Source organism: Cydia fagiglandana, chromosome 3 (genome assembly GCF_963556715.1).
Source record: "Cydia fagiglandana chromosome 3, ilCydFagi1.1, whole genome shotgun sequence".
NCBI classification, from domain to species: Eukaryota; Metazoa; Arthropoda; class Insecta; order Lepidoptera; family Tortricidae; genus Cydia; species Cydia fagiglandana.
In genome coordinates, this window is record NC_085934.1 from 4,867,323 (window position 1) to 4,888,619 (window position 21,297).

The 21,297-nt window shown below is 38.3% G+C and overlaps 1 protein-coding gene across 1 annotated transcript in view; it reads right to left on the reverse strand.

Moving 5' to 3' along the window:
* Nucleotides 1–391: 391 nt before the first annotated feature.
* The window catches only part of LOC134679911 (uncharacterized), a 31,530-nt gene continuing 10,624 nt past the window's right edge, over nt 392–21,297 (reverse strand). Inside the window, exons 5-9 of the mRNA XM_063538851.1 lie at nt 21,062–21,297; nt 5,796–5,924; nt 4,516–4,646; nt 1,281–1,465; nt 392–571 (exon numbers count right to left, since the gene is read on the reverse strand). Of these exons, the coding sequence (XP_063394921.1) occupies nt 432–571; nt 1,281–1,465; nt 4,516–4,646; nt 5,796–5,924; nt 21,062–21,297 (821 nt within the window). The 3' untranslated portion in view covers nt 392–431. The remainder of the gene's footprint in view (nt 572–1,280; nt 1,466–4,515; nt 4,647–5,795; nt 5,925–21,061) is intronic.

The following is a 21,297-nucleotide window of genomic DNA, read 5'->3' on the forward strand; positions in this document are numbered from 1 at the left end:
ATATATGTATAAATACAAAAATATCTATCAGTAGATACGTTCTTAACAATTACGTATTGACATACATTTGTCTTATAATTCGTGTCCAATTTCATAAGCATAAATAACTTAGAATACTGATTATATTTGTTCATCAAATAACAATTGATCATGAAACTAGACACGATAGTGATTACAAAATTAAAGCTTAAACCCTAGTGAATGCAATCTGGCTTCCTTACTTTCTAAATCGTGATAGCCCTAAAAAGCAGTAACTTATTAAAAAGTTTTCTTTTCACGAAACATTTTGCTCTTGTAGCCAACAAGATGCTTTTGAATTTTCAGTTTCATTGTAAACTGGACCGATATCTTCCTTTCCTCTTTTGTTACCCCCCTTACCTCCCTTTACACCAAATACCATCTACCGCATATGCCTAGGGTAGGTATTCATTCTACTCATTATCTGGGCAGTTTTTCTGATCGGTTCTGATGAAGTAAGCGCGACTGATGTTGTTCTTGTCCAGAACAGCGTAAGCCTTTTCGAGGACTGACAGCTCTGGGTTTCTGGATCTGGTAAGGATCCAAGCGTTACCTGTAACATTTAAAAATTACAAGCTCAATATTGTTCTTGGTAATGAAATATGCAGTAATTTCTTAATATTCTTTTCCTGGCATTTATGAATGATTATGAATATGAATATTTAATGTAACAATTAAAGGGCAGAATGAGAAACTATACTCAGTTTGCATTTATCAATACTTCTCCGAGAAATAATCGTAGTATCAGTACTATCAGATTATAAACATAAAACTGAAACATGTAGAATAAATGTTAAATGATACTGCAATCTCAAACGACCACTTTTGTAGACCACAACTAAATAGGATAGCAAATACCAATGTATTTTGTATGTGCTCTCAATAGAGCTAGCCGCTCGGATCTAATAATAAGGATAGTGTAGCCAACTAACTAGAGTAGTTTCGTTGCTCTCATTATCATTATACAATTTTCCGGGGATATCCCTTAGTCTAAAAGAGAACCAATAGCTTGCCTTTATCGGACTAGAGAAATATGCTGTTCTTCCAAACTTGATGAGGTAATAAATAAAAATCTTACATGTGTGGAACACTCCAAACTAATGTAGCCCTAAACGACTGCGTAGTTGTTATAATCCACGACCTAGTAGGGAGGTAAAAACACGAACGGCAACGAAAGAAACCACACCGATACCTACTCTTCGTCAGACTAGAGATATATGGTATTCTGCAGAAATTAATGAGGTAATAACCAAAAATCTTACGTGTGTGGAACACTCCGAAGTCATTGCAGCCCCAAACGACGGCGTAGTTGTCATAGTCCGAGTCCACAACCCAGTAGGGAGCTGAGAACGCGAAGGGAAGCGAGGGGAACCGGACCGACAGCTTGCCTTCATCGGAGCGGGACACTTGGTGAGCCTCGCCTTGAATCTCTGACATTATGCCCGTCCTGGAAGCAGATGGGTTAAAGGATTAATCGTTAAATATTCGAATTCTAGAACTCTCTAGATAGCTGCCCTGCACATCGTACCACTAAATGCTTGCGAGCACTCAACGATCCTTTCACACTTTTTTAGATAGTCATGTTTGGTCTTGTAATATATACTTGTAGGAATTAAATAAGACTTATAATGGTAATGCTTCTTTGTAAACTATTCATTAATAATTTCCAGACAATTACAATACTTTACACCTTAGGATGTTACAAAATGGTAATGCTTATGTTTGATTTGGGCACTATGCCTTTAAAAGCAAGTTTTAAACAAATGGAATCATTCTGAAATATAACTGTCGTAAACAAGTATGCGTCAAACTTACCATGATTCTATTGGTCGATGGAAGGAAAGCGTATAGGTAGAAATATATGTACAAAAGTAAAATTTACTTAAAACATAATTTATTCTTAATTAAGGCTATATCACATTTATTTTTTTACAGCATGATCAGAACTGTCGTTACTTTCTTACAGGTATATAAGCATCGATAGACGTTACCATCGTAAGCTGCATGTAATATCGGTGATGGTACTGATGGTGGGAATCTCTACTCATCTATACTTTTACCACTGATAATACATAGGTAAGATTAGCAATGTACAAATTGCAGAACATTCCCAAAAAGCGGAAACGTTCTCGAGAATGTTCTCAGAACATTCCTGCAACATGGAAATTATAATATTTTAAACTTTCGCGTTTTGAATACATATTAACTCACATTATAGACGGGTCTAACGCGAATTATATTCAATTACCTTTATTTACCGACGTTTCGACACAGGTTTCACTGGTCGTGGTCGCGGCTGACTGATTGTCCCAGCAAAATGTCAAAACAGAGATTTGTGCATCTACCCGACGAAAAGTGTATGGAAAAGTTTGGGGTAGACATCACATTTTCAAATTCGCGTTAGACCCGTCTATAATGTGAGTTAACATGGAAATTATTGTTTAAACAAGAGAATATACTTGAAATAAAGTTTAAATAGGCATAACTTAAAACTAAATGATATTATGCATATATTATTGTCTATTACAGTTAGCTATTTTGTTGATGTGATAAATTTACCAATAAGTTGCTTAAATTCTCACTTTATATCAGAGAACATTTCGACTTTCGACAAATTTTTCCAAAATTTTTTTTTAGTTTCATTAGAATCTAGAGGCCTCTATCTCCCGCCATGCCAAATCTCAGCGCGCTCGGACCAACTTGAAAAAATTAAAAAAAGAAGTCGGCCATTTTGTTTTTTTTTTAATGCAGTTTGTTTTGTCTCGGGACCCTCTATGACATTTGGTCGAGCACTCCCCACCTATCACGCACCGTTTAAAAGTTGCCATACAAAATAAAAGTGGCCAGTTTTCCCGCAATTGTAGCATTTTTCCAAAAAAAAAATTTTTCATAGGTTTCTAGGGGACCCTGAGATTCCGTGACCAAAATTTCAGCGCGCTAGGACAAAATTCAAAAAGTTTTAATAAAAAGTCGGCCATATTGAAAAAAAATGGCGGCGTCAAAAACTGCCAGGGTCCCTCTATGACATTTGGTCGAGCACCCCCCACCTAAGTCTGACCGTTTGGCCGGGCCGTCATACATTTTTCTGACCGGAAGCGGACGACCAAAAGTCGGAATTTTCTGGGGGTAAAGACTACACCTAAACTATCGTGAATATTCATGGTATAAACTACGATAAATAAATAAATTCTCGTTCTCGAGAACATTCTCAGAAGTTACCGAGAATTTCTCATGTGGAAAGTTTCGCAACTTTGGAAAGTTCTCGTGCGTGCATTGCTAGGTAAGATACAGTAAAAACATCTTTCTATTCTAGCCTCGTAAGACCCAAGCCAATTTTTGCGCTTTGAATTTGGAACTTTCTCTTATTCCTGTATGAGTTCAAAACTCGAATTTAATTTGTACGCGGGGTCTGACGAGGCTAGATAAAGCAAGAAAGTAATGACTGTATTATCTTGTCTTTGTCGCGCGATAAATGACGTGACTGTCAGTCATAAGTAACTAATTTAGAGATGATTGAGGTAATTATGAAGCAGACAAACACGCAGGCGTCAGAGGGCGGAAGGGGTACACAGAAGGGCCAGTAGAACGAGCACACAAACACGAAGACATCATCAAAGGGCGGAAGGGGTAGACAGTAGTAGCAGGAGGACGCCAAACCGGAGGGGCGTTCTGCAATATATCCAAAGCGGTCAAGATAAAGCAGATAAGAAGAAAAAATAAAATAATTACAAAGTACACTTTATTCTAAATTATTTTGGACATTACAACATGATTTGCTCATGTTGCGTATCATGCGTATGTAGTACTTCCAGATTTGTTAGTAAGTAAACAGTTTTGAAAAATATAGTGTAGAAAATAAACAGAAGCAGGAAAGAGAAATACATGAAGCTGTATTTTGCAATAGTTGGTAAAGGTTATTCACAATTATTTCTAGAATTGAAATATGGTTAGAGTTGTCGATAGATTTTTAATACAATATGATTTATATTGTGCGTACGATAGTTGCCAAGTCAATAAAATTTTCACTAAAAGTTCACCGAGATTGTAATCAGAATCACACAGTATTTTAATCGACGAAAGGATAAATATAAAGGAGTCTTCCTCCTTAATTTCGACGACACTTTTAAGATGTTACACTTTTTTGTATTGTCCTTTTGCCCTGCGCATGTGTGCTTTATGAGATAATCGACTTTTTTTTTCTTTCTTTTGCAATAAAAAAGACAAAGATTATATTCGACTTCTAAAGATAAAGGTACGAAAATAACGGATAGTTTATCGTCAATGACATTGTTCTTAAAGTTCTTTTCACTTGGAATTACAGGTCCTTCAGTCCAGTTAAGGTCCAGGTCAAACGAGAGCTATATTTTTTTGGTAATACTTCGGGGCTTCCTGAAAATTCCAGGACTGGCCACTTTGAAAAAATAAGTCGTCTCATATATCAGAATCCAGAAACTTTCAGTATGCCCCACGTATAAGTAAACTTGTACCGAAACTTACAAGCTGCTGAGCTGTTTGTTGACTACGCCGATGACGCCGTTGTCTTTTTGGTTATAGTCGGCGGTGACGCAGCGGCCACCTAGCTGGAACACCGCGAAGTACCGCTCCGCCTCGTACCACTTGCCCAAGTACTGGAAATATAACAGGACATTTAAATCTGAAACCGTTTCCCATTTAAAAAGTTTTTTTTAAAAGTAACAATTTAATTAATCTTAATTCCATTTGATTTAAAAGTGTTTCATTTAAAAAGTGTCATCGTCAGTTGAAAAACGAAAAGACAAGAAGATAATTATTATCGGTTATGAATATCACGTCGATGGAAATTAGAAACTTAGATTAAAATCGTATTATTTGGGTACGAAATTTTTCCTGGTTTTCGATCCCTACCCATCATTTTCATTTATTTCAGTTTCAGGGTATAATAAAAGTTATAGTGACACAATCAAGATTTTTCAGGGTCGACATTTGTAATAAAAAAAAACAGAAACAAAACAAGATATTACAAAAATCAATAGTTCTATAAAAATCTTGGAGGTGCTAGAATTCGCATCGATGTCATCTGCTATTTATAGGTCTAGTGTTTTGCATATATTGTAACGTGACTCATGAATATAATGTTTGAAGCCTGCATTTTTGATTAGACTCGCCTAACAACCGCACTCCATTTTCATTATCATGCGTGACTATGTATGTAGTTACGGTCATCAAAATGCGATTTGCGTTCAAGAATTTTGTTTATTGTGTGGTCACAACAGAACACAGCAGTAAACAACAGACGGTATGATATATGGATACCTTAATTTGAAGACAGAAATTGAATTATTAGTAGTCTGGTTGAGTTGAAAATGACTGAACATAAGGTCATGGATAGGTATTTGCGCCTCGAGCAATTTTAGGCTCTTAGTTTAAAGCGGGTCACGTCTACCGCATGCATCCGGATAGGTGGGCTAGTATAGCCGCCAAGTGGATGCCGCAAGATAAGCGCGGTCGCGGCAGGTCTGGAGATGACGGGACGACTTAGACACCTTCATTAGTAACTCGCCGGAAAAGGCACAACAACGGGAGTTACGGAAATCAAGAGGACAGGCCTTTGCCCAGCATTGGGACACTATAACAGTGAGTATATGTATGCCGCGTTGAAGCGCGCGCTCATTATAAGCTCCTGCTGAGTTATGGGTGCCTGGTACTTTTGACGCAATGAGTCTTTATGCAAATTTATAGTTTGAAAGACGCTAATGGTATAACAGGCTAAAAAATAGTTTAAGGAAAGGATGACTTACCCGACTGGGGTTAAAATCGGCCATCACGCCGACATCGGGACACGTGCCGAGGAAGGGCACTTGCGCCTCGCACATGCGAAGCATCACGAACCCGCACAGGAACACTGCTATTTGTCTAATCACCGACATCTGAAACGAACCGTATTATTTATTGTCTCGACTCATTTAATTTTTAGTTGGGTCGAGCAGCCGCTGACTAGAAGACGCTAGTGTGGGGTTTTGTTTTGGACTACTGAAGAACTATTAAGTAAGTACCTATGGAATTTTAACGACTCGGCGAAAATGAGGAACTTTGACGACCTCACAAAAGTTACCACCTAATATAAGCGTCTCTTAACACTGAATCTTGAGTAGGTATATAAAACATTTGTAACTTATTGCCTCTCTGAAAAATTCTTTGATATAAAAAAATATCAACGACTATTTATACATATAATAACATACCATTGTTTATCATTATGAGATCATTGAACAGACTGATATAAGCAACAAACCACACCTTGCGGTTACACCTACATATTTGTTGTATTACGGAAAACTGTCCTTATCTACCTAGGTACATTTAATTGAAGAAAAAAATAGTAAAAATAAATAAGTATGTAGTAGTTGGTAGTAGCAGTATTGGAACAAAAAACTGATCAGAAACACGAATGGTGTCAAATCAAGGTTGAAATTGTATTGCAGTACCTAAAATCGTGTAAAATGTATGAGCCGTAAAAAGTGCCTTTAAAGCAACAGTTCCAACCAAACCACGCGGAACCAAAAACTTAAAGGTACGTGTACGTACTTGGTTATTTTTCCACTTCCAAACTTAGTTGGAAGCCTCCATTTAACAAGGGTGTTCAACTTAAGCTTTATAATAGCTTTATATGTAGCTATACCTACTGCTTTCTTTTCACTACAAGTCATGACCTTAAGCCACTAGGTATTCTAAGGCAATTGGCACTACAATGATGCTAATGGTATATTGTCAAGCAATCGGGTCATTCGTATTCAGTGGACATCTCTTCAATAATGCCCCGATGAGAAAGCAGTGTGGTAGAACAAAAGAAGCCGATGAAAAGGGTTAGAGTATAAGTACCTACTGCGCACATATTCATATTGTCGGTTGTTTGTTGTGGGCATAGACTAGGAATCCTCTAGACCGAGTTTAGAGCAATTATTTCATGCAACCGATGATGCCAAAAATGCGGGGGTGCGCGGGACGAGGTGAGCGAATTTCCGGGCCGTTCAAAGACACAGACGTCACACAAAGACACTTTCGACCCGAACATGGAGTAAAACTACGAGCGTGGAGTTTTGTCTGTGGTATTTGAATTAGGGTATTTGAATATTATTATACTAGCTGTGCCCGCGGCTCCGCCCGCGTGGAATTCGATCTGTGTCAGTAAGCGGCTAATTTCTAATCCTAATTTCTCTCCCTCTCCCCTGGAGGCGGAACTTGAAGTATAGTTGACAGATGGATACGCTAGAGGACTGCAGTCCAGATTTAATATTTTACAATTAGGTACCACAAAATAAAACTACATACCAAAATCAATAGTTTTGCGATATAAAAAAATTTTCGATATAAAAACGCAATTTGATAGACATTTGTACATTTTTACTTTTAGTATGGAAATCAGTCACATCATTTTATCACGAAAATCAACAGTACTACAGCAGTAACGTTGCAAGAGAGTAATGCTGCCGCAGTCGCCATAATTATAAAGTTATTGAAAACGCGAGCGAAGCGAGCGCGAAAATTTTTCGATATAAAAACGCAATTTGATAGATAGTTGTAAATTTTTACTTTTAGTATGGAAATCGGTCACATCATTTTATCTCGAAAATTGACAGTGCTGCAGCAGTAACGTTGCAATAGAGTAATGCTGCTGCAGTCGCCACACATCAGAAAGTTGTTGAAAACGCGAGCAGGCGTGTCTCACTCCGCGATTTCGTCGCTTTGCTACAGGTAGCTAAAAGTACATCCGTTCGGCCCCAATTTTGGGGTTTGCCATAAGCCGCGCGTGGCGCTGTCGCCACCTAGCGGCCATATCTGTGCTGATCGTAACAGGCGCGTTTTGTTAGAGAGTGAGTCTTCTGCACTTAGAACTATTAATTATTCTGTGACGCGAGCGAAGCGAGCGGGAAAATTTTTGATATAAAAACGCAATTTGATAAACAGTTGTATACTTTTACGTTTAGTATGGAAATCGGTCACATCAATTTATCACGAAAATCGACAGTGCTACAGTAGTAACGTTGCAACAGAGTAATGCTGTTGTAGTCGCCATACATTGGAAAGCGCCATAAAAGAGCGCGAAAAATTTCGATATAAAAACGCAATTTGATAGATAGTTGTACATTTTTACTTTTAGTATGGGAATCAGTCACATTATTTTATCACGAAAATTGACAGTGCTGCAGTAGTAACGTTGCAACAGAGTAATGCTGCTGCAGTCGCCATATCTTAGAAAGTGATTGGTAACGCGAGCGAAGCGAGCGCGAAAATTTTTCGATATAAAAACGTAATTTGATAGACAGTTGTACGTTTTTACTTTTAGTATGGAAATCGGTCACATCAATTTATCACGAAAATCGACAGTGCTACAGTAGTAACGTTGCAACAGAGTAATGCTGTTGTAGTCGCCATACATTAGAAAGTTATTGAAAAGGCGAGCGAAGCGAGCGCGAAAAATTTCGATATAAAAACGCAATTTGATAGATAGTTGTGCATTTTTAACCGACTTCCAAATCCCAAAGGAGGAGGTTATCAATTCGGTTGTATGTTTTTTATTTTTTTTATTTTTTATGTTTGTTACTCCATATCTCCGTCATTACTGGACCGATTTTGAAAATTATTTTTTTGATTGAATGTATATGCGTACAGATTGGTCCCGTTTTTGTCAAAACCCAGTTCTGATGATGGGATCCATGAGGAATCGAGGGAACTCCTCAAATCTTAAAGGCATACATATAGTGATTTTTGGGTTTTTATCAACAAATCAAGCATATACATCCAAAAAAGTGACATATGGTGAAGTGGAACTGCTGATGATGATCAGAACGGAACTCTTCAATGACGCATAGTTCACGTTTGGCGATTTGTCCTCTTCGTTATGTTTGTTAAGCAAGTTAAGTTTTTAAGCCACATTTTTGTCGAGCTCGAGTTCTGATGATGGGATCCATGAGGAATCGAGGGAACTCTTCAAATCTTAAAGGCATGCGTATAGAGATTTTTGTATTTACATCAGAAAATCAAGCATTTTCATTAAAAACTCTCACATTTGATGAAGTGGAACTGCTGATGATGATCAGAACGGAACTCTTCAACGACGCATAGTTCACGTTTGGCGATTTGTCCTCTTCGTTATGTTTGTTAAGCAAGTTTAGTTTTTAAGCCACATTTCTGTCAAGCTCGAGTTCTGATGATGGGATCCATGAGAAATCGAGGGAACTCCTCAAATTTTAAAGGCATGCGTATAGAGATTTTTGTATTTTCATCAGAAAATCAAGCATTTTCATTAAAAACTGTCGCATTTGATGAAGTGGAACTGCTGATGATGATCAGAACGGAACTCTTCAACGACGCATAGTTCACGTTTGGCGATTTGTCCTCTTCGTTATGTTTGTTAAGCAAGTTTAGTTTTTAAGCCACATTTCTGTCAAGCTCGAGTTCTGATGATGGGATCCATGAGAAATCGAGGGAACTACTCAAATCTTAAAGGCATACGTATAGAATTTTTTGTATTTTCATCATAAAATCAAGCATTTACATTAAAAACTGTCGCATTTGATGAAGTGGAACTGCTGATGATGATCAGAACAGAACTCTTCAACGACGCATAGTACATGTTTGGTGATTTCGAATTTCGGTTTTGACTTGGACTGGGACCCGGACTCATACCCGGATCCGGTTCGGACCCGGACTCGGACTCGGACCCGGACTCGGACCCGGACTCGGATCCGGACTCGGACCCGGACTCGGACCCGGACTCGGACCCGGACTCGGACCCGGACTCGGACCCGGACTTGGACCGGGACTCGGACCCGGACTCTGACTCAGAGACCCGGACCTTGACCCGGAAAACCACTATGATACCTAAACTAAATAAACCACTATGATTACCTACCATAAAATGTGGGTATGATGATGCCAAACCCCTCCCGCTAAAACTCCCGTACACCGCACCGCATGCGCCGTTAAGTGGGTTAGGTTAGGTTTGAACTGCGATCCTCACAGAACCGAACAAAAGTGGGTTAGGTTTGGTTAGAACTGCGAGTCTTACAGAAACGAAATGCTACTAGAAAAGTGGGTTTGATTAGGTTCGAACTGCGATCCTCACAGAACCGAACTGCTATCAGAGAAGTGGGTTAGGTTAGGCTAGAACTACGACCCTTACGGAAACGAAATGCTACTAGAAAGTACTCGTTTTACCTCCTTTTCTACATAGTGCACCATCTACCATAATATTTCACCGGGCCCCATAGAAGTCGGTTTTTTTTTCTTAAAAATTATTACTTTTAGTATGGAAATCAGTCACATCATTTTATCACGAAAATCGACAGTGCTACAGCAGTAACGTTTAACAGAGTAATGCTGCTGCAGTCGCCACCCGAATGTCACTTTTATCATAACTTATAATGTTATTGTAAACGCGAGCGAAGCGAGCGCGAAAATTTATCGATATAAAAAACGCAATTTGATAGACAGTTATACATTATTTTTTACTTTTAGTCCCAACCAGGCGCGAATCCAGGATTTCATACAGAGAAGGGACGGTACAGTTTTCTATCAGCCTAGCTTCGCATAGGGCTCGACATTTAAGGGTCTCAGCGAGGTTTTTTTCATACAGAAAAGATGCAAGAAAGCAGAGCTTTGAATTGACCAAGTGAATTGAATTGGCGAAGTGTGAGCAAGGCAGAAGGCCCGGCTGCGAAAGAGGAAAGCTTGGATTTGGATCCACGCCCAAGTGTAATTAAGGGAGAAGATCAACTTTGCCATAAGGCAGAAGACTTCGCGTAAGACCTTACGCCGAACTGCAAAAGAGTGGCTTGAAATCGAATCTATGCATGTAATCACGACTCTTCTACTGCTCGCTCTTTGGCTTCACTCGAAAGCGCTACTTCATAGGATGCTTTTAGTTTTCGGGTTTCACGGGGCCCCTTATAACACTTTGACAGTTAGGTCTCAGGATCGCGGCTAAGGAGCAACTCGGCTTGGCCGACAAATCTGGCGTGCAAGAGAGCAAAATTCGCTATAAAATCGGTAACCTATGTCGAAAAAATCGGCTGGCCGCAAGCCCGAAAGCAAGATTTTTTTCCATGACTTTAAGGGCCTCCGCGTAAGGTCAAATCGAAAGCCTACGTTGGAGATGTTCTTACGTACCCTCACTCTCTTACTTGATCCCTACGGCCCTTCGTTATTAGATGGGTACTTGTATGTACACGTATAAAAGTTTCATGTAGGTACCTACTCCACGACGACTGCAGTGCTGATGCAGCCTGCGCTTTTTTTTTGCCTACGGTTTTGGTGCCATAAGCAAGTTCTTATTTTGCTTAAAAGGGTTAATCCGGCACTGCAAATGACAGAGGTCAATGTTTTTTTTTTCAAAGTACCCACCTTCGTGGTTATTATTATTAAGTGCTTAAAGTAGGCGATACGTATGAATATAGATTTGATATGGGTGCGATATAATTACGATTAGGTATAATTCATGATAGAGAAAATTAATAATTTTAAATAACTATGCAATTATACGCGTGTTGATATGTGTGTTTATTTTACCTCTACGTAACTATGTAAACTCATTTTTAGTTTTCTTGATTACTTAATGTTTACTCAGTTTCCCAAAAGATGCCACTGTGCAATGAGGGGCAATTAATTTACTGTCGTTTAATTTTGTTGTATTATTAATTTATTAAATAAACATAATTATTCCATTATTTTTGTTGATATATCCGTACCCCCTTTCTAAACTTAGAGTTAATTTGGCAAAATCTTTCCTCGGTGGCTTATTCATGTCACAATGTATTAAATTCAGCGCCATCTGTTAGTTTACCAGGATACTCAATAGTTGTAGCACAACTATTGAGCAATAGTTGAAAAGAGTTTGCCCCTCTTTCCTAAGTAGCGCCATAAGATTCAGAGGCAAACTTAAGTCAATCGAGTGTTGTGGCTACCCCCCCCTTTTAGGGGTTGAATTTTTATAGCCTAAAACCTGGCCGGGGATTTTCTCGACAGATTAGTAAAGTTTTCATCAAAATCCGTTCAGCCGTTTTCACGTGATGCGCGTTCAAATAAACAGACAAACAGATAAACAGACAAACAGATAAACAGATAAACAGACAAAAATTCTAAAAACTGTTGGAACGTGTTCTGTTATCGATTCTAAGTATCCCCAGCCAACTTTTTTTCAAATATCTTCCATGTACAGACTTTCGACCGTCTTCAGCTTTATTATATGTATAGATAGATAGATATAGATAGGTAGATAGATGTATAGATGACCGTATGCACCGTGCAGTTCACATGACCGCACAAAATGTAGACAAATCACATGTGGTCGCGATCCTCAGTAATGAGGGAATGAGGAAGAAGATGACCGTATGACTAAGTTGTCCTAGCATGCATAACACTCAACATCCAGTCTGAATTTGGAATTTGTGCGCGAGAATACGGTAAAAAATGGAGTGAGTTGTTGAATGGATGTCACGGCTGTTATGCTTGGTAGGGCTATAGATCCGTTAGAATGTCCGTTGCCAGCGTAACCGCTGATATTTGACCTGACCTTAGGTAATTATATAGTGTTACATTATCTCTTTTTAGGTGCATTGACTTCAAAAAACAAAAAAATAAAAAAAATTAGCCTACATATATTATATACCTATATGTACAGTCCTACTGCTGGGCGCAGGCATCCTCTCAAGCATGGGAGAAGGCCTGATAGTGAATAACTGTTCTTCGAAAGCGGGGTAATTTTGAGAATTGCAAATAAGTATCTACTAAACAAGAAGAGCTTCATTATCATTCTTTGGCAATACTTGCTAAGGCATTGCTTACTATTGCCGCAGAAAGTGCTTCTAGTTTGGTAGATATTAATAGCAATTTTCAAAATTACCCTACTTTCGAAATTATCCCAATATAAGTATGTAAATATACCAATTGTATTTACTAATAAGATTCTGTCGTATTATTTATCACGCATAACTAAAGAAATATGATTGCCCGATTTCCGATCTACTTAAACTTTTGACAAAATACAATAGGCTTAGGCTTTAGGCTAGGTATTAGTGAACCTTCTAAAAATTCAATGGTTTTTAGAAAAAAACGCGTTCGGTCAAGTGACAATTTCGTGGTTTTGATAATTGACTTTAAAGTTTTCGGAGATAGGTGACCGTCTTTATAGGTAACGTATGAATCGTATGAGGATGAGCACAAACCATATAATCTCTAAAGGGGCCCATTGATTAATAGTCCGCTGGACTGTAACGGCCTGTCAGTTAGAACAAAATTTTGACAGTTCCGAAAAACTGACAGGCCGATACCATCCGGCGGACTGTTAATCAGTGGGCCCCTTTAAATGTTAATTTATTAAATAAATCCAGGACATGTCTGTGTCTGTCTGCTATATGATAAATAAATAAATTAACAAATATTAACTTAACCAAAAATGCATGTAACTATATCTCTTCTTCTTCTACTCAACCAGTCAATATTAGGTATAATTTTATTATATGTGCTATTTATATTTTCTAACTAAAGCGGAATGCACATTGGCAATGGGAACTGCACTTGCTACACATAATATCGCGGAACTAGGTCGAAAGTATCCTTCCATGTAGGTTAGGTCCGTCAGAACGGTACGCCTAACGGTCCGCGCTGGAGATGCCTACATGAAAGGAGGCAGCGAGCCATAAGATCATAATGGAACTTAACATAACAATGTGAGAAGTTTAAAAATAGCATGGACATACATGTCAATACCACTAATGTCAAAAAGAAGTACCTACCTGGGGCCACACGTACTGCAACCCTATAAAGTACCTAACCTACAGAGCATTACCGCCCAAAGAATCTGGAATTTCCTGGATTCAACGGGCATTAGTAGTGAACTTTAAAAAGCTGTGACAATAGATCACTCCTTGGTCGATAATTGGACATACATAGCGTGAAGTCACACCGCCATAATAGGCTGATTTAATTGCCTCGTAAAATTTTTGCAGAATTTTAAAAGAGCTCTTTTAAAAGGTTCTCCGTTCGACTGTATAAAATAGTGTGCTCCTTCTTCAAATATCTGCCATTATAATTAAACAATTTGAAATTTTTCATATGAGAACTGGATATTTTTTTGATATTTTGATAGTGTAGTGTTTTATAACATTACCTATTTAAATACTTATAACATTTTTAGGTATTATGAGAGATATGAGAGCTGCTTTAGAAAGGAGCAATTTATTTTATTAGAGAATTCATGTCAGAATGCAGAATATTTGTCAAATTGAGTCAAGAGGAAAATTGACTGCATTTTAAGCTGTCCGCTGTAACTCGTGGCTCGCGGTCGTCAATTTTATTCGCATTCGGCCACTTCCTTCGCCATTGAGATTGGTCGTGTGCTGCATTTACCTTACTTGTATATGACCTTTTAGGATAGCCTAGATGTTGGTGATTGGTGAATGATTAACACTACTCTGTATCTTTAGGTATTTAAATAAAAGTAAACAAAATCTACCCTCAAATGGCTCGTTAAGCCAGTTGAGGGTAGATGAAAACATTACACGATCAAATAATGTAGGTTAAAGTCTGGACGTTCAGTGACTGATCCAGGTGGTTTTGTAATTGGTCGGTTAACCAAGTTATAACTACCCGAAAATGTACAAATTGTTTGTTTACTTTTATTTAAATACCTAAGGAAAAGATACATACTCCTTATAGTGTTAATTAATGATAATAAAAGTCTGGGGTAGACACGGAAATTTAAAAACCATTAGCTTTTCCTAACTAAACGTTGACAAATGTGGAGTGTCTTTTCTAAAGGGCTTATTTTTGTACGCTTTTATAGAGAAATAAGCCCTTTGGAAAACTCACTCCTCAAATACTGTCAAAAAGAAAGTAAAGTCATGAAATCTTACAAAGATATTGGTGTACTGTAGTGTATTGTGGGTTGGGAGATCAGCAGACATAGGAATCCGCGGGGCAAATTGTTAATTAAGACTTTATGTTTGTGCACTTATGCCCAACATCCGTGTATATATTCAGTCGACTACATATAAATACTAACCGCTATAGGTTTTACCTTTGTTTTTGCTTCTATAAGATTGTGTGGCATTTATGTATCACGAAAAGCAACATTGAAGGTCAGTAAGTATGCGCGAAATAATATTATCAGATTAGTTCATTAGCTGTTCTCGACCATGCTTCACTTCCTACATTTTTATACAGCGTGTGTTTTAATACAACCGCAAATTAAATAGAGGCGTAGGTTTCATTGTCATGAAACAATATTATAATATTTTATTAGTTCAGTCAAAAATAACTGAGTGCAATTCATACTCGTAATTGAATATTTTTCGAGCGGTACCGTATTGCGTAGGTACAGGTGACAGAGAGATGTGACCCCCTCTGCAAACAAATTTATATGCAGGGGATTCACCTCTCTCTGCAGCTGACTATACATAGACATCACTTGTGAGTTGTGATTGTGACAGTTGTGTGGACGCATTAGCAGGCGTGGCTCACTCCGCGATTTCGTCGCTTTGCTACAGGTAGCTAAAAGTACATCCGTTCCACACCAATTTTGGGGAAAGCCATAAGCAGCGCGTGGCGCTGTCGCCACCTAGCGGCCATATCTATGCTGAACGTAATAGACGCGTTTTGTTAGAGAGTGAGTCTTCTGTACCTAGTACTATTATTTATTCTGTGGCATTAGTAAGTGCGACGTTTTGAATATACATACATGCTGTATTGTAAAGATAACCAAAAGTTCCTTAATTATATCAAGTTTATTTTCGAATTGTAGGTATTACGCATAGACAAGCAATCAACTGGTTCTGTCTGTCATCATTAATTTTATCTTTCTAGTTTACATTTTATATTTGTTTACCTACGTATCTGTTTATTTTGTGATGAACGGTTATTGGAATTTTTATATCTCTGTTCTTAATCAGGAAGACGATTACCGGCTGTGCATCTATATGTCCCTTTTTTTAAGTGGTTAACTTATATTCATTGAATTAAGGTTTTGTATATTTCGTATTATATTTAAGTACGAAGCTTAGATTAGGAAATTAAGTTTGATATCAACATTGCCGATCAGAACACAGTCTGTACCTGTTCCCAAACTGCATTTCAGAAGGCTTATGCGCGTTGCTTAGGGCCGGTTTAGACGGACTGCAACCCGACTGCAACCTGTGTGGGAACTGCACGCCGACGTTGCAGCTGGCATGCAGTCGGCGTGCAGTTCCCGTACAAATTGTGTTCGGGTTGCAGTCCGTCTGTATCGGCCCTTAGGTTTAGTATGCAGATAACAGCATCAATGCAGGTCTTTTGCTTTTAACACAGTGCATCCTTGAGAAAACCTTTTTTCCCAGAAGTCCTGGAATATAACAGGTAATAGTTCCTCTTTAAATATGACGGGGTGAATTTCGTTTATGTTTGTAACCCCCACCTAATTATTTTTACTAACCCTATCATAAGCACTTATCGACGAATGATAAGAAATGCGGCTCCCAAACCGGAGGTCATGGTTTAAGTGAATGAATTCATAGTTCCTTGTGAAATTATCATGATGAATGTAACATTCCCAACAATCGTGACTACCATGAGGCAGCGTGGGTGCTGGTGCTGTAGCATAGCACAGCCCTCTTATAAAGAAGAGGCCCTAGCTGTGCCTTGCAGTGAGTGTGTGTATAGGTACAGTAGTAGTGAGTAGGAATGTATTTAGGCTAGGCTTATAGGGACATAATGATTATGAATACCTACTTACTTACAAAAACACTGGAGTTATTTGAGGTGCGGTTACTTTACTTACTGCATAGGGGTATGTACTTACCTAACACATATTTTATGATGTGGACAATTTGTACGAGTTTCGTTTGATTCAAAATTCTGCCTATAGAACCAAAAAATTTAAAAAGAAATTGTAAAAAAATGCACCTGTTTTTAAATTAAGTTTGTCTTACCTTTTAATCCCGTTCCTAATTACAGATTAAACTCAAAAACAATAAGTTCAATCGTTCATCGATTGACACTTGTAAACTTGAATGCTAGAACGCGGAAGTGAACACAGTTGTCCTTCTCACCGGTCTGACCAAGACTGACTAAGATCAACACTAAAATGGTGTTAACTTACGCTCTGATTCGCTTAACTGTTGCAGAGTCGAGTTTTCAAGAAATCCATAGAAACTGTTACTTTAAGAGCCGTAGGTATAATAATACTTAATTGGAGAGCGCAGTTATGTTGGACCATTCGGGAATTCGACTCGCCATGAGCTCAAAGAGAAACTGGAATTAACTTTTTAGGCCCGTTACTTGATTCACAAAACATTTTGTCTTTTGTGCTCGGCAGCGCTTGTAATAAACTTGACCTAGAAATGTCTGTGCATTATGCGTTATCGTAGTTCACGCTTGTATCACCTGAATTTATGGGCTTGGTGAATGTTGTGGAAAATGGGCCAGATTTTTTATGCACCAAGTCAATGTCTCCTTGTGTTTCTGATGATGGGTGTTATTGTTGAGCAGTGCTTTTTATGTAGTGGTCTGGTGTTTAAGGAACTTTTAGTTCTAGTCGGAACATGGACTCATACTGACCTCCCACGTGCTTGGACTAACTTACTCGAGGAAAATTATTGGAAACGTTTATTTAGAATTTTGTCAGTTAGTAGTATAACTGGTTGGCTGGGCTATAGCTTTGCCTCGATTATATTGCGTTTAGATAACTGGTTAGACAAGGCCTTCCACTTGCTAGGATCCCGACCTTTCGGTTCATTGACCAAAAAATCATAAAATTCATGCATGTTCATACTTCTGGTGAGTTTTTCATTCAGGTGGTTCTTGTTTCGTCAGATTTAGGACACATGAAGGAACTTCCAACGTAAATTTCACAATAAATAGGTATGTATTTGGACTTTCTTTTTATAATGTTTCTTTTTTTCTGCCTATTATGCGATTTCTGCTAAATTAAGGGTTCATACCTAGCTTAAATCTAAAATAGGCTCTTGAGGCATGTACCAAGGATGCTGGCGGCTTTTCCTATTGGTATCGCAAATCGCAATGCTGATACGTTGTACGAGGAAGAGATACGTTCTTCTAATCTTCTTAGGTTCAAATGATTCATTAAGTGCTTTCATTATCTTCACTTCTTTTACTAAATTCCCTTTAGATGCCAATCTAGTTCTTAACAACGTGTTCTCTTCTCTAGCCAACTGCCTTTTTTCCGGTTATGATGACCTTTAAAATGTTTACAGACAGCTGGCCACAGTTCCTCCTATGATAATTGACCGCTGCAAGGCCGTAGATGGCCACGCATGACATAACCGACTGCTCTAATGTTATGGATTATTATACAATGTCTCTGGTATGACGTAGTCGTATTTTATTTCTATCATTCTATACTAAACTTTAAAACACCGTAAGTTTGTTTCTGATGTATATTTTGTATTTATTTTAGTTAGTTACATATTTGGATCGGACCATCGGTTCTATGCCTGGTGGCTTTATTTTTTGGTCTTCATTCAGATGCTTCATCAATTTTAGAATAATAATATGCTTCTACGTTAGCATCATTGTTAACTGTTATCTATCTTTTGTTGTATTCATCTGTCTTTTGTTATTTTACTTTTTTTAAATTTATATTGTAGCCTATGGACGCTCACAACTGGAGGGTTGTCTTCTGTCCCTTCTGTTCTGATCTTTTTTTACGTACATTGGTATTTAAATGTGGTATGCAATGCATACTTAGTAAATTGAAATTATATTACTTAATATATTTTAGTTTTAGCTGAACTCCTTATTATTCATGGCGTAGAGCGCTATCTAGATACGAACGCGTGAACTTAGTAGCGAGCGAATGGGCAAGTTGGCGCAGCGGTCTTATTCCGTAGTGTCGGAACAATTGGGTAGGGAGCGCTACCATCAACACTAAAAAAATATTTTAACTTTTGCAAAATAAAAAATAATAACATTTTAATAAAACGAGAGATATGTTGAGAAAAAGTTTTGGGAAAAAATTTAAAATTAAAATTGATTTGAAATGTAAGTATTTTAAATGTATTGATTCTGGGTTTGAATACACGACCATACAGTATCATACGATACTAAAATTCGTCGATACTTTCGACTGGGAGCGTGGCGTCTCCTGTAATCCGGCTACTCGGAGGTCGGGGCCGGAGGATGGTTTGAGGTCGGGAGTCCTGGTGCTGAGTGGCCCATGTTGACTGGACGTCCACACTAAGCCTGGTATTAATATGGACCTCCCGGAGGAGTCTGGGAGGTGCAGGTTAACTAAGGAGGGGCGAACCGGGCCAGGGGGGAAACCCAGCAGCCAAAAGTCCCCGTATCGGGCAGTAGTGGGATAGCGGCCGGGAGTGGGTGCTCAGTAACAGCCCGACCAATATAACCAGACCCGTTCCTTTTGCCATTTATTACTTCAACTAAATCTTTTTTAAAACAGGACTTTAAGGGTTTGCGTCTAAGGTACATTTTTGCTTGACAATGGATACGCTCAGTCAAGCTGACCAATTTAAGCAGACCTGCCCCTTGGTTTAGACATTTTATACTTCAGCTAAACCTTTAAAACAAAACCTTGAAAATATGCGAATAAGGTACATTTTCGCTTACCTATAAACGTTCAGTACCACAACTACCAATGTTACTGAAATATAACCTTATAAGTATGAAGTTAAGGTAGATTTTCCGTGGTTAGCGGCTTTCAACTAGTGACTTATCAAGTAATCATTATCATACGAGTAAATATCACAGACTAATAAAATTGCTTTTGGCATGACGTATTCTACTTACTGATATCATATGACTCTATAATTGTGTTTAACAATTAAATCGTGGCAAATAATTATGAACACACGTTCATAATGGTTTCGTCCCCTACTATTGATGGCATTGACGCTGACTGAACAAAAAAAAAACTACTTAGGTATGTAGTCCATCAGTAAGAAATGTCAACTAAGTAGGTTATAATTCGGGAATAAGGCTAAATAAAACAACCTAGTTTTATTTTATTTTTATTTTAGCGTTGACTTTCAAAATCCCTTATTACAATTTTAATGACTATGTTGTTAACTAACTGATTTACAGTTCAGCGATCTAACAAACCATGATTCTAAGACACAGCCCTCGCTCAAGGAACTACAAGCAGAAAAAACAATTCGCGAAAAAATCTACACCGATTGCTTCTCTTAACATACTTACCTACATGATACCAAAATGCTCTTCAGCAAGCTTTACTTCAAGTCTAATTTGAGTAAAACAAAAGAGGTTAAGAGAAACAATCGAATTGTTTATCTGGTGTTTTGGCACAGGACTGGCCGGTCAGAATTACACTCTCCCTGGTTTTATGACTTATTTGGTACAGTAGCCCATAATTCCTGTTACTACTAAGCCTCACACGCATCTATCACTATGTTCAGAACATTATAGGAAACGACTTATTGGGGAGGCTTTTCCTCTTTCTTTTCGGGGATTTCAGGGATTTCGGGCTTCAGGTCTTTCAGAGGCTCTCCGAGTTTAAGGTCTATCTTCTCTGCGGATTCGGACAGGATCAGTTCTGGGACTTGCAGTGGTTTCTTTTCTTCTTCCAACTTTTCAGGAGCTATTTGTTTTTCTTGCGGGGCATCTAGTTTCACTTCGGGGTCCACCTTCTTCTGTTAAAGAAAAAAATAATAAGGTGTTTAATATTTGGTTTTATGTTGTTACAAATGCAGTTCACTGATCTGCAATTACGACAGGGGGTAGGTACGTATAAGATTTGAACAGCAAACCAATAAATTAAACGACACATTAAACAATGAGCGTCGTAGTCATCGACCCATTTGTTAAATTTTTGTTCAGACAAAGTATTTCCAGGCATTAAGTACGATTTATCGACCACATACGCGCCAATAGAATTTCAACTTTAGCATTCCGGTTTAAGGTTTAAATTAGATTGGACTTTCGAGAAATGCGACATGTTTTCAAATTAATCACCAAAGCTGGATTGATTGGAATATATTTAGATTTTTTCGGAAAACCCGGTAGATTGGTGCGCCCTGGGTTATAAATCTTAACTTACCTCAACAATATGCTCAATCTTCTCTGCCACCTCAGGCACGTTCTTGGCAACAACATCCACAACAGCAGACTTCGCCGCAATGGGGTCAGCGGCTGGGTCAGGCAGCACATTGCAGTCAGCCTGATTGGTCTTCAGGAAGAAAGCCCGGGAGATCTTGAAGCGATCCAGTACGCCATACGCGCTCTGCATGATTTGCATGTTGGCGAGGCGGTCGCGGGTCAGCACCCACGCGTTTT